General features: G+C 40.0%; 1 protein-coding gene across 1 annotated transcript; it reads left to right on the plus strand.

The window, feature by feature from the left end:
• Window positions 1–4,315: 4,315 nt before the first annotated feature.
• Window positions 4,316–7,594, plus strand: dnajc5ga (DnaJ (Hsp40) homolog, subfamily C, member 5 gamma a; the record flags this gene model as incomplete). Its single annotated transcript, XM_079215367.1, has 4 exons — window positions 4,316–4,434; window positions 4,946–5,159; window positions 5,677–5,833; window positions 7,428–7,594. 4 exons carry the CDS (start codon window positions 4,316–4,318, stop codon window positions 7,592–7,594), a joined length of 657 nt encoding a protein of 218 aa, XP_079071493.1.
• Window positions 7,595–14,566: the final 6,972 nt, after the last annotated feature.

Genomic DNA, 14,566 nt, shown 5'->3' on the forward strand with positions numbered 1-14,566 from the left:
TACGTAGTTTTTTTGGGGGGTAGAGCAGATGTGAGCATCAAATAATTCTTAAACAGTCTGGCAGAGATATGTTTTATGGATTTTTCTCTGTGTGCGTGGCCTTAGCTGTTTGTTATCACATGTCACACGCCTTAGAAAGCTATTGCTATTTTTGAACAATAAAGAGACTGCTATTTTAAGAGTAAAAGTGTTACAGTCTCTTAGAAGTTGCTTCTTATAAGTCTTCGCTGAGAATTTTTTTTTCTCAATGTTGCCCTCAGTCCTCACATGATTTTCATCTTTTGTCTCAAGCAATACAAAACAATGTCTTGTTGAATTGGCACAAAGCAGGACTTTGGTGTCATTGATGATCTATTCTAATAATAGGCTTTTAAAAAATGGTAATTTAAGTACTAAATATGGACCTCAGTAGTAGAATAGGTTGCTTTGTGTCTTTGACCACCCAGTTGTTGATCTGCAGGTTGAAATATATTTTTTCTACAGTCATACACAAGTAAAGTAAAAATAAATAAAAATGTAATGGTGATTTTGATAAACTTTCTAAATGTTTCTGCTAAGCCGTACTTTTAGGTGTCACAGTCATATTATCCATTGTAAGACCGGAGTTCTGTTCAACAAATATCTTGCTGAATGTTCTTTTTATGACATTCAGGCCATTAAAATAAAAAAAGACATTTTTCTATGTAAAGGTGTAGAGGAGTAAACGTCTACCTGTGTCTTGTTTGTGATCCAACAAGCTGGAGGTTTAAGCTTTGAAAATATATATATCTACAAAAACTTTCATGTTTAAATTATGATGAACTGAAAACCACTTTATTTCTATTAAGAATATACAAGGCATTCCTATATAGATAGATAGATATGTGTCCAACTCATGTGTGTTTTTCATACACGCATACATGTACTTTGCCTCCCTCGTTTTCTACTTTGGTCTCTCAGCTGACAGCCTTTCAGCTTAAAAAAAAAAGAGAAAAGAATCCTGCTGAATAGCTGTTAAAGTGAGATGAATATCTGCACTTTATTAAACTCTGAGTACAAACGAGCCCCAGTTGAAATATTTTGAAAGAAAGACAAAAGAGTCCTCTGTTGTGTCTCCAGTTTTAGCGGCTGTGCTGGGGCTGGTGGAAATGTGTTGTGCTTCATTTACATACCCTAGTTCCTTTTTTTTTTTTTTAGCGTGATAAAGGAGCACCATTTGCGTACATGCAGAGCAGGTTTTTTTTATTTATTTATTAACAGTATGCACCGCAGCAACTGCAGTTAGCTAATTAACGTAATAGCGTCAGCTCAGTGACCCTCCATCGATCGCTCCAGTGTGAGGGATTGATCGGTGCAGACTTCTCTTGCCCGGAGGTCTTGCAGGTTTATGTAGAAAGCTGAGGCCTCTTCTATTGAACTGCGCTGTCCTGACAGGCTGCCCACGGTTTGCGCAGCATGTTTGGAGAATTTTGAGTATTTACATCAGCTTTCTTGGCTTCAGCGGGCATGCCATCTGGTCCTGCAGCGTGTCCATCGTTGAGAGAGATATTGGCCTTTTTGATCTCATCTTTGCAGGGTTTATTTCAAATCAAGAGCCCACTAATCCCAACGTTTGAGAAGCATGAAAACCTTCAATGATTGTAGGTTTCCAATGCTTGTGAAAAATGACTACCAGGTTATCTAAATGGTTGCTTATCTCTTCAGTTCTTGTTGGCAGAAGAATTGGTGTTAATTTTGTAGTTCCCGTTTTGAGACGGGTTACAGGTATAGTTTTTGTAACTAGTATCATCTTTTTCAATTACTAATGCTAACTACGGTAGTGTGAAGCTTAACTTGAGTCTTTTCCCCAACATGTGACAAAAAATGGAAAGCTGCTTTTTCTTTCTTTCTCTGTAGCGCTACAGTGAGTGTTTGTTTCTTCCAAGAGATGCCCTCAGGATTGGGATGTTGTTAATAATGGTTTTGGATGTGAGCAAGTTATTTGCATCTGTGACTGCTAAGAACACAAGGATTAATGTGGGAGTGGTTGCTTTGCTCGCACGTAAACCCACAAAGCAGTCTATCACTCGCTGAAACTAAAATCCCACAGACTGGATGTACCGAGTTCATGTTGAAAGTTAAGTTAGTGGCAGCACTGTTGACATATTATGGATGTGTATACTTGCTGTGGTTGCTATGACCTTTCCTTCATCCTTCCTGGTGCCTTGAGCACCTAGTAACCCCTCAAGTTAACAATGTCGCTGTTTGGTCCCATGCGTTTTATGATGATGATGGTGGCTTCATAAAACTGTTTATTGTGATGTTTAGAAGTAGCGCTACGATTATTTTCATTATTGATTCATCTGCGAATTATTTTCCTGATTAAACGTTTTGTTTTTATTATGTCAGAATATAGAGAAATATGTCTTAAAATGTCATGTTTTGTCAATCTCAAAATCCAAAGATATTCTTTTTTTCTTTGCATTTTGTCGACTAATCAATTTAAAATTAACCCAACAAACCAATTAATCTGATCATATTCCATCCTTTAAAAATCCTTTTATAAAAAAATAAGTTTAACAACAGCAAAACATCCAAACTCTTACACAAGCTTGCTACTTGTTCATGCAAGTCTGAACGAGATTGTAATGTGGTTTTGCTTGGGTACACAAACATAACACGCAATGAGTAATTGATATACAAATGGTCCTTTTGTGGGAGAATTATTACTTTTTTAATAACATGAATATGCGAGTTCACGTCTTCACAAAGAGAGCAGACGACTTCAGAACGGTTAGCTGAAATAACAAAAGCCCACAGTTCACACAGCTCTAGCATTAGCTGGGGATTTGTAATAACTGCAAAGGTCATCCGAGTTTTTAATCCTCTGCAAATCTGCCCACTTTGTAATATCTAAAGTAAAAAAATAAATAAAAGCTAATTGCCTACCATATGCCAGAAGTCATGTCTGATAACACTAGTCCTGCGTGAATAAACATCTTATTATTCATATTCTTTATCCCTATATCAATGTCTTTACTTTCACCCTGAAGGCCTAATGGAGGCTGCAATGCAAAGGCTTAATGAGAAACACAATGGCATAAATCCTGTGTGTGTGTGTGTGTGTGTGTGCAAGGCTGTGTAGTAGCCACAGTCTGACCAGGCCATTAGCCTCCTCTGACAGGGACTCGGACAGGTAATCTGTAAGATCAGCAAAATGTAATCTGCTTTAGTCAACAACCCGGATAGCATTATTAACTTGGCCTAGTAAGCGTTGGGGTGTGTGTGAGATTGTACAGTAGCCATTCTTTGATCGTAAGCTCTTTTCTACATTGTAATTGTGAAACAGCAGTTTCACGTTATGTAACATCAGTCATTATTTTACTACTGTTATGAAACAATTGTGATAAAGGATATAATGTTAAAGGTGTTTTTTATTGGTACGCCTAAACCTAAGGACGTTATACCTCACTCATGTGCACCCCAAGTCTAAACTGGGTGTCAAGTGTTGTATAAAGACAATAAAAAGGACCAGAGATGAAGATGACCTGCATTGTGCACTTTTAAGATGGACATGTGGGAAAAATCCCCACCACCATTATACTGCCATCTCATTTTCTATCAACAAATGAGCTCGACCAAATGAGAATTTGACTATTTGGATATTCGTTTGTTCGGTTAGATATTGGGTTCGCATTAAATTAGATAAATATATATTTTGTACTTTCAGATTATAATTTGTTTTGCTAAAAGTAGGCCATCGACAACATTTGTCGGCACGTTCTTGTTCTATATTTATACATTTTAATTACACAGGCACAGCAGTGTGCGCCACGCTTCAGTTCACCTTGGCCGCTGAAGCGAAAACAAAGTGCCAAAGACCTCAGCTGTGTGGGAACACACTTCTTAAATTGAGCCATGGCAACATCGCGGCGGTGTGCAAACCCTTGGGGGAAAATGTTTCTTGCTTCAGTGTTAAAGAACAATACCAACACAGTACTGTCAGAGAAACAGAATCCCTTACAATGAATGCCTTTTAATCGGATTGAAAGAAGGGTGTTGCAGCGCTAGCTGAGAGATGTCCACATGCTGCAAATGTTCTGAAGCCCTGTTCTCTGTCCTGACTTCATGCACTGAACAGTTCTACACAAGCTAGGCCGCCCTTTTGGTGAACAGCAGTGCCGGGTAGCTAAAAACAAAGTGTCTTGGGTTGAATCTTGCAACATGGCGATAAGCTGCCAGTCTTTATCTTTTAATCCCTCTGCAGCATTTACTACCATTTCATTCTCTTCAAATGATTTTTTTTTTTGACTCCCTCCGTTACTTTTTCTTTCTCTCCCCCTAACAGAGGTGAACCATGGCTGAACCGAACCCCTCCCGCCCCCAAAGGAAGATGTCCACCGCTGGGGAGAGTGTGTACAAGGTGCTAGGGCTGGAGAAAGGAGCGACAGCCGAGGACATCAAGAAAGCATACAGGTAAGCAGTCTGAACGTGCAATAATCAGAATTGTTTCTCCAGTTGTCTCCTCTCAAAGGATTAGTTTTTCCAGAGTAGGCAGGCCAACCACATTGTAATCATTATTCAAGGCATTTCCTAAATCCTTTGCCTAAATTGGTGTAATCCTGTTGCTGATTGTGTTTTATAAACGACGCCTCATAGGTGGTCCGATTACTCTGAGACATTCCTCCACCTGTTGTTGCTAAAGAGCAATAATCTTTATTGTGACTTTGATGTGGGCGGAGGAACCACGTTCCATGTGGCATAGCTTGTTTTTGATACTCAAAAACCCTCCTTTTTTTTTAATAGACATTAAAATTACTTTGATAAACAATTAGTTAATTGCTAGTCATTGACAAAGTGAAGAAGAAAATATCCTAAAATCCATCAAATCTGAACCCTTCCCGCTCACTTAAACATGATGCCACGTTTTCCTCTGCTTCACTTTGCGCCCTTTGATTTCCGGTGTGCTCCGCCTCTTTCCTGTCAGGAAGCTAGCGTTGAAGTACCATCCGGATAAGAACCCGGACAACCCGGAGGCAGCGGAGAAGTTTAAGGAGATTAACAGCGCCAACACAATTCTCAACGATGAGACCAAGAGGAAGATCTACAACGAGTATGGCTCCATGGGCCTTTACGTGTCCGAACAGTTCGGCGAGGAGAGCGTCAAATATTACTTCCTCATGTCCAAATGGTGGTTTAAGGTTTGTGCTGTGGTTTGTTTACGTTTTTTTTAAGGTTTATCCATGTTAAAAATAGTTCTTATTGAATGAAGGAAGGATGGAGGAAAAACATCAATATGTAACGGCTGATTCCATATCTTTGAACGGTATTGTACATGTGGCCAACAATAACAGCAGCACATGTATAATCCAGCACATGTATAGTCCACCGCTCCCTTTGTATATTTCATTGTGAGATGGCTCTGTTGTTTTCCTCTACAATTAGTTCTGGTAAATTATGAAACGTTGTTAAACATTTCTTGTGTCAGAAAAATTTCAAAATGACACTCCTGGATTAATCTTTTCTCTTATTCTGGGTAACGAACATTAATGACTGTTAAGGTTATGAGGGTACCACCTCTTATTTTGATATAGCTCTCACACCCGCATGAGTCCTAAGTATGCTCGTACCAAAGGGTTGAATAAAGTGGAGATAAAGACGATCCTCCTGTTTGCTCTCATGTAAATATTTGCTCTGTTGGCTTGTTGATTCCTGCAGGGTCTGGTGCTGTGCTGCACAATGTTCACCTGCTGCTGCTGTTGCTGCTGCTGCTGTTTCTGCTGCGGGAAGTGTAAACCACCTGACGACGACGAAAACTACCAGTACGTCGACCCGGAAGACCTGGAGGCCCAAATCAAAGCGGAGCAGGACGGAGGTGAGGAGGGCGGTTCACGTAGTCGTGGTTCAGGCTCTCGGGTTTGAGAACGCGGGTGTTGTAAATATTTCCAAAGGGTTGTCTCACACTAGGGCTGCAACTAACGATTATTTTAATAATTAATCGGTTGATTATTTTTTCGATGAATCGGATAAAAAAGCATTCATTTCCAACCCTTTGTTCAAAAACAGAAGTGACAGTGCAAATTCACAGTGCATAACATGTTCAGAAAGCACAAACAGGTTGCTCCTTTAACATCCCTGAGCTGTTAATTAAACAAATTAGACTAAAATGGACTAACACTAAAAACATACACATGTATGCTTTACATCTGCCAAATGTGAGCCCTTTTTTTTTTTTTTACTGTAATTGATCTCCTTGGAGCAGAGGCTGCTTTAGCATGCCCTGCTTTATCAATATGTATGAAACACTGGGACAGTTGCTCTGCTCCGCTCTTTTTTTTTTTTCCTTCTCCGCGACTTTATGACTGCCGTAATAATCGCGCGACACAACGAATCGATAATGAAATTCGTCGCCAACACTTGGTAATCGATTTTATCAATTTGTTGTTGCAGCCCTATATCACACTGTCGCCCATCATTTAGCTTTGTGATGAAGTATTGTGTATATAGCTCCCTTTTGATCAAGATTGTCACAGGACCTTTGAACCATGATGAATTCAACACACCTCATACTTGATCAACCGTTTGTATATCAATTACTCCGCCTGTGGTACCTTGACGTCTTATAGTTTGTCTCCCATGCTTCTATGGCAAACGAATAATACAAAAACAAAGCAAAACTATATCAATACATCCGTTTATGAATTCTCACACAACTCGTTCAGTTGGGTAGTCTCCTTTCGCCATTTGTTAGCAGCTGTCTTTTAGGACGTGTAAAAGCTTCAATTCACAACAGAGGTATTTACCGATGTATTTGATTTTGCAGAACAAAACGTTGAAATCTCTTCAGACCTTATTTTAGGCATCTAACCAAAAACCCATTGACCAGTGGTTTTAAGCAGCATGAGAATGAGGGATACTTTCTTTCTGTGCCAATAGCTCCACATGCTGTTTAAAAGGGAGAATGCTGTCCATATCCTCAGATAACGTTACGCTTGGACAGCAAAGGGTGCATTTTATTGCTTATAAATTCAAATTTTAATTTGCAAGAAGATCATTTCATCTTTCAAAACTCGCATGATCTTTCTTTTAAATCCAGTAATGACTAAGGCTGCATCCACACTGATACTTTAGAGTTTTTAAAAGGCATTTTAAAACAGAAACGGCAGGGAAGCACACGTCTGATTAAGCCCAGTCAAAATAGCGACCGCGGGTGTCTACTAAAACACCGACCCTGGAGTTTTCTAAACTAAATCGAGCTCAGCAGCGTTTTCATGCATGTCAGTCTGAAGGGTACGTGTTGGCGTGGATGTAGCTTCACTTTATAACCAATAATGTTGGAACAGCATCTATGTTGACCGTAAACTAACCCGAAATGCTTTCTGTAACCTCACTAGTGAATTGAACATGCTCTCACGCTGCAGGATTTTTTTGTGTGTGTGTGTGTGTGTGTTCATGCTCCAATTCAACAGGTTACACAGTAATCATAGGCCAGCCCAAATCTAATCCGTGTCCACCAAACCCAGAAGTCCAGAGTCAGCAGCCCATCCCCATGCCTCCCCCCGAGCCCAAGTCGCCGACCTCGGCCAGTCCAGCGGGGGAAGAAAACCCCGGAGAGACCCTACCTGAGTCGAAATGACTCGTAAGAGCTTATTAAATATAATACTGTAATCTCATTCATCCGTCACAGTGTCTCCCTTGGTGTTGCTTGTCAGCTGCCTGTCTGGCTGCAAGTGGCTCACTCATCCGTCACTAAACCACTCGTGCTGTCCCACTACCACCGCACTGTTGCATTCACCACGCCACGCCGTCTCGTACCTGCATGTTGTTTCCATACGCTTGTCGGCAGTGTTGCTTTAAGTCACTGTTTCACTAAGTCAATGTTTCACTAAGTCACTGTACTGTTTGCTTGAATTGCTGCCAGAAGATTAATCAATTATTGTAGTGTCTGCCTTTTTTTCTTTTCTTTTTTTAACTTTACTGTTGTGTCTATTAAGGCCTCATCTTGTACTTCCTGTTTTTGATACTTTCAATTTGTTAAGCTTGCATCATGTAGAAAAAGAACCTGACGATGCCTGTTATATGATATTTTATATTAGTCAGATATTTTTAACCAAATTACAGTTTAAAAACGTAGCTGCGTTTATCAGATGTCGTCACTCGCAAGAATTAACGTGGCTAATCTCCTTCCGCAGGAAAGTGACAGTGCAAATGAGCCTCAACTAGTGGAAGCAGGTAGGTGAGGTTCTTTTTTTTCTTCTTCTCTCATTTGTTTTATGCAAAGTGACGCATCACACGGGTAGAAGCAGCTCTATCGAGACCAGCTCTCGTTGTACCTTTTTGTGTGGACAACCAAGAGCCGATGTTGTAAAGCTGTGCGGCCCGGTTGTGTCTGGACACGGTTTGACTCCACACTTATCTCCATCTTTCAGCTGTTCGAGCCCCTCCTATGATCCAGCCATATTCGACTGCTGCCAGAGATCAACCAGCCCAAAGCCAGCAGCCGGCCCAGGACCACACCTCAACCCTGACCCCTCAAGCCACCTGATCTACCCACTGACCACACCTGGACAGTGGGCGCCGAAAGGCTCTTGCCCCTTCTCCCAAATGGAACTCAAGTCATGGAGGATATTCATGCAAATTCAACTACTTGCTGAGCTCTGAAAGTGCGAAGACCCTCACTGAAAATGTTAGTCCCCTTGCTCCTTCCAGCTTGCTGCATACCTTTAACCTAGCCTGGGCTGGATGTGGTCCTGCCAACCGTTTCAGTCATCCCGGACTAGGCTTTACGACATTCTCGTCATCCCATAACTACCAGTGAGGACTGAGCTGAAGATGTCAACACCAGTGAGATACAAGGGCAAACGGCATCATGGAAGGGATATCCTCATTATTTATCTACTAACCAGACTAAGACTGGAGTGATCGCTCTCCTAACCTCCTTTGCGTCTCCCTCCATTTTAGACTCTCTTTTTTTAAATATATATACTCCTCTCCCCTTTTTAACTAGTTTTGGAGTTGTCCTCCAAGTTAAAAAGAAGGATTTCTTTGGATGCCACTTGTGACTGCTGCACAGCAACGTAGGTGTGGAGGACCTTTTTTTTTGTTTCCTCGTCCTTCAGTCTCGTTTCAGTTAAATATTGCATTAACACCCTCTTAACTTCTCTCCCGAACAAGCTCACGATGCCACGTGTGGTGGTTTTGAAATATTCTTCTTTTCGACGGAGGACTGAAGGAGCGACGTCTTCAATCGGTGGGACCCTACTACGTCACATGAACGCATAAATGCAAAGAAGGGGAACTGAGGAGATGTGACTCGGCAGAAGTGACTGACAGAGGGTGTCGATGTTAAATGTCTGAGCCAAAACCCGGAACTGAAGCTCTAGAGCCTGGATCGGGAGCAGAGTCGAGGCTTTCCTCCCCAACGTGCATGCATTTTCCCCCCCGAATGCATGACCCTCCTCCCTTCCCAACTCCTGTACAGCACTGGAATACAGTCCACACACAAACATAAACCATAGACATGCTCACACACACACACACACACACACACACACACATATATATATATATATATATATATATATATATATATATATATATATATATATATATATATATATATATATATATATATATATATATATATATATATATATATATGTATATATGTGTGTGTGTGTGTGTACCAGCCCTTATGTCATCGTGTGCAACCATAAACTTAAAAAGATACAAAAAAATCCAACCCCCAGTATAATCTATTGACTAAAATGGACAGTGACAGAGATGCCATAGCGTGGAAGAGAACCACATTTCTATTATTCGATTATGTTTTGTCCGGCGTTTGCGCTCCTTCTTGTGTTGCAGTCAAACTACTTGGTCGAACAAAGCCAACAGCTCCATGTAGCCCGCCAACCCACGATAACGCCGGTCGGGGCCGACAGTCACAGTTCACGTTGTCAAAGTTGTTTTTATTGTCCAGGTTTGGGTCTATGCAGCTTGGGTCCGTTACAATTTCAGGTGGTTTTAACCTCAGTCCAGGGTTTTAGTTACTTCCGGAACAACAGAAACCATCAGCTCATATGTTACTTTAACTGTAAACTCAGGTCCAGATTCACTAAGACTGCATTGCACCTAACATCTATCTATTTTAGTTGGAGGACTTATTTATTAGTTCCTTTTCACAGTTCTGTCTTGAGATAGCCTCTCCCCCTGCTTCCTGACTCCATGACGACAGCGATGTGCCTTGAACAATAATTGCAGCAGTGACAGAACAGACGACTATTGATGCAACACTTTGATGACTGTTTGTAGCTGTTGGTGTCTCGTTTAGGTGAGAAATCATCTGTAAATACAGCGAGGCGTCGGTCCCTAGTCCTGCTCTTGGCTGCCTGGCTGGCATGGCTGTCTCATTCGCTTATTTATTGCTCCTCCCTGTGCAAACCTTTTTAGTGAATCTGGATCAGTGTTGTTTCAGCTGCACGCCGACTACAGCCGCCAGAGATGATCCTGACTTTTGCAAAAGGTTTTACACACACTGTTTTTTTTGTATACACTTTGCGCGTTCACTCGATCTTTTAGCTCACTTTTATTTGACATTTCCCCCGTTTTTGGGGGGGCGATTGTGGTCTAGTTAGAAAGGAGCATTCTCACCCATCAGTCACAGGCACTTTTTCAGAGCGGTTTCATCTGCGTGGTCAACGTTAGTGCTGCGGCTAGACATGGGACAATATTGGAATTTAATGTCGATCTGATCCCCACCAAAATAATCGAGATTCTCGCTCATCATTAGGTTGTGCTTAAAACTCTTAAAATGCCTCTAAAACATTCTGGAATTACTTTACCTAGGATCTTGTCAAGAAATAAAATAAAAATCACTGACGTCTATTTTTTTTTCTTTTTTTTTGCCAAAAGCATTTTTAGTGATTAGAAAATCCCCAATCTTAGAAAAGGTACATTTTAAGGTACTCCTGCATGAATAACGGATAAATAAAAGATAATAAATAATAGCAACATTGTGTGAGTCTGTTCTTTCTTATATTTTTTCAAAATCAGGCTCTTGTTTTTCCACTTCTACCATGATACCGAGCTCAAAGACACCCGTGAGGATCTTCACAAATATCTCCATAATGGAACAACTTATTGCGCTTTTAATTTATTTTAATTTTATTCAGATCCGCGGAAAAAAAACTATATCCCATCCCTAGTTGCGGCGATAACAATAACCTCTCTTAATTTGTCGCTTTGTCTATGTGACGGCAGAAAATTCCTGTATATGTTTTATTGAGCCTAAATAGTTAGCCACTCTAATTCCTCATGGCTGTGTTCCATGTAAAGTCACCTCGATGCTGTTCACCATGTCCAGCAGTCAGCAGCAATCGTTTTTTTATTTTGTATTCCTCATCAATGTCTTGCTTGTAAGCAACATTTTTAAAATGTGTTTCACTGCATGAAACGCACCATACATCTGATGACGCTGTGGACACTGAAACATTCTCATGTATACATATCTGAAGAGGAAAATGCTTTCTTCCTTTCCAAGGGGCATTTTTTTAAAGGAGTGGTTTGAAATTTTTTTGGAAATCTACTTAATTTTTCTATAAGAGGGTTACTGCTCCTGGCAAAGAATTTAATCCGGCACACACCTCTTCTCATCTGACTCAGCAAGAAAGCTGTGAGCCCATTTCTTAAAATGTTCTACTATTCCTTTAAATCAAACTTATTTGAATAGATCAAATGTTTTTTTTTGTATTGCTTCGTAAATCAAGGTCTTCTCCAACAAACATTTTGTTGCCATTTCTCGATTAATAACATTCAACATTGAATATTGTTTACTTTGGTGGATAAATTGATGTGCTGTTGAGAATTGTCTCGTGCGGAGTACTGTTGCTTGTAGGTGACTTTTTTTATTTCTAATTTTTAAACAAAATGTTCTTGCTTTCCGGTGGCAGGGGGACATTTTAAAGGGTATTCCTTTAGTTTTTCTCCCACAGTAAATAAAGGCCATAGTGTGTCAAACTCAGCTGCTAAAACCCCTTCATATTAATATTGCCTGGTAAACTGCAATAAAATAATGTAGACCTACATGTGGAACCAGCGACCGAGAACGGTTTCATTTTGGTGAATTGCTAAATGTACTTGAACCAGCTCAGACTAGTGCTGCGCCTCCATCGCTTGAATCTCACAGAAGAATCATGTCACCATCAAACCTGCAACTTTAAGTGTTCAAGTTCTTCGGTTCTTCTCAAGTCAAAAGTGTAAAAGCGTTAAGGCCACGGTGCACGGAAAGAAGGCATTATCTATTATTTTGTAATTGTTGTAAATAACTCATAAAAAAAGCAACTTAGCTGACAATTTTTTTTTGTGAATGGAGATGTTTAATAAATTAATGTCTGTTTTAACAGTGTACATACAATTGTATGTTTTTTATTTGTCACATAGGAATACCATAATTTAAATGTCATATTGCTAACAGGGGTGGGGGGTTCAACTTGGGTGTTAAATGATGAGCGGAGACTCTAAAAGTAATGTGTTTCTACTTTAAGTCCTGGGTTCAAAGCTTTGTGCTAACCTGATAGGATATCAGGTTAGCATATGCTTAAAAACCGCTAGCATGGAGCTAACGTTCTGTACATGTAATTTGGATCTGTGTTGTCATTACTTGAGTAAGTGGGACAATATACCAGAATTACTGTATTTCTCCGAAGAGGGACGAGAAACTATTAAATTGAGCAAATCAATATGATGAAGACATTTTATCAATGTTTTTTTTGGGCGGGGGTGGTACTGACTGTTGTGGTTCCGTGTGGACGATCTGTAAATGAGTTAATATGAAATTCAACCAAATAATAAAGGGGGATTTTATAAATTCTTGTCTCTTAGTTCATCATTTATTTGCATTTGCGTGTAAAGTCTTGTCGAACTTTATTTCATTGCAATTTATTTTCATAAACAAATCCCATGAAGGGACTAAAACCAGCTTACTGACGTTGTAAATCTTTAAAAATGGGTCACAAGTGTGTTGTTCAATACATCCAGTCATTTCTTCTCACAGCTCAATGCAGTTTGTGGCTCAAAGTTACTCAAACGGGAGGAAATGGTGAATATGTTTGGGACTATTTTTCAGCTGCAAATGAATCCACATGTGGTGCTCTAGTAAGTCTTTGGGCCGGCGGGAAGGTGTATGGGGCGTCGAGTCACAATACACAAGGGGACATGTCACCCAGAGCACCAGTGTAGTTTTTTGGGAGAATGAAGCTTAATTAATGACGGAGGACCAACATACTTTCATCGATGCTTTTGGTCTCTTCCTGGGATCCGTTGATGATTAGAAAAATATAAAACAAAGAGTTTGCGCACTGATGCACAAGGATAAACTGTAAGAAAAAGAAGAAGAAGAAGCTGGTAGTAGAGATGCACGAATTGCTGTGTGTTTGTAAGTCTAGCTTACTCTGCAGCAGCCATCTACCCCGAGCCTATAAATAGTCTAGTAATCCCATTAATAGCTTAGTCTATGTAGCCGACTCCATTCTGTGGATTAGAAAATACCTTGTGGGTTTAACCGCAGGGATCTGACCTCGCCGCTATCTACTCGCTTCTCAGGAAGCTGACAAAGGTCAGAGGCCAGAGACGGGAGGTGAAAGTGTCTCTGGGTCGCATTGTGGAGGAAGTTTGACTTGAATCAGACTCTGAACAGGATGGATGTCTTTAAAATGAGTTACGTCATTATTGTGTAATTGCCCTAATTGTCTCGGTTTACCTTAATCTGACCTTTTGTTTTGTTAAGATTCAATTTCATTACTTTTATTTTATTAATCAATAAACAAAAGCATTATTTAATTAATCCGTTCTTCACCATTAATAGACCTGTCATTGAGTATCTGGTCACATTTGCCTGTTTCTTAACAAGAACAAATTTGAGGGATATTCAAGTTTTCTTATGGAATATTACACCTACTTCAATGAAAACAAAATGATAACGGCAAATGTATGATTGTCTTCTTTGCATTTATTTTGATAAAGTCCCAGATTCATATTGACAACTTTCCTGTTATAATGAAGCCTTAGAGACCTCTGTTATTCATGATATTTACATGTTCAATTAAAATGTCAAATATTTTGAAATTGTCAAACAAAAAATGCTCCTCCGAAAAAATTCCCCCTGAGACCTCAATTTCCTCGGAGGTAGCTGTACTTGATAGAGATTCAGTAATTGTTCTCCTCCTAATCCCATGAGACACATCCAATACCTGCAGTAAGGCGTTAGGTGGCGGGCCTGAGTAAATGGTGTCTGCATGCTGTTTAACTGTAGTTGAACGTTTCCTATGAACTGTGTTTGTTGTGAGACCTCCGGCCAGACCAGCACTTCCATTCATCTTTATATTATTTATATTATATTATCTAGTTACCAACAAGCTCTCTTTCTTCTGTTTTATTTTCATACTGCTGCTTCTGGCTTGATGACTCAATCAAACTCAGGCCACGTTTTAAATATAGCATGTCCTCCTGGAGAGATGAATAGATGGCATTATTCAAGCCCCACTCTGTTGAATTGGTCATTTTGATGGTGTATTAGTATTTATGGGATTACTAACATACCAATTATTAGGTG

The sequence above is a fragment of the Taurulus bubalis genome (assembly GCF_910589615.1).
Source record: "Taurulus bubalis genome assembly, chromosome: 3".
Taxonomy (NCBI): domain Eukaryota; kingdom Metazoa; phylum Chordata; class Actinopteri; order Perciformes; family Cottidae; genus Taurulus; species Taurulus bubalis.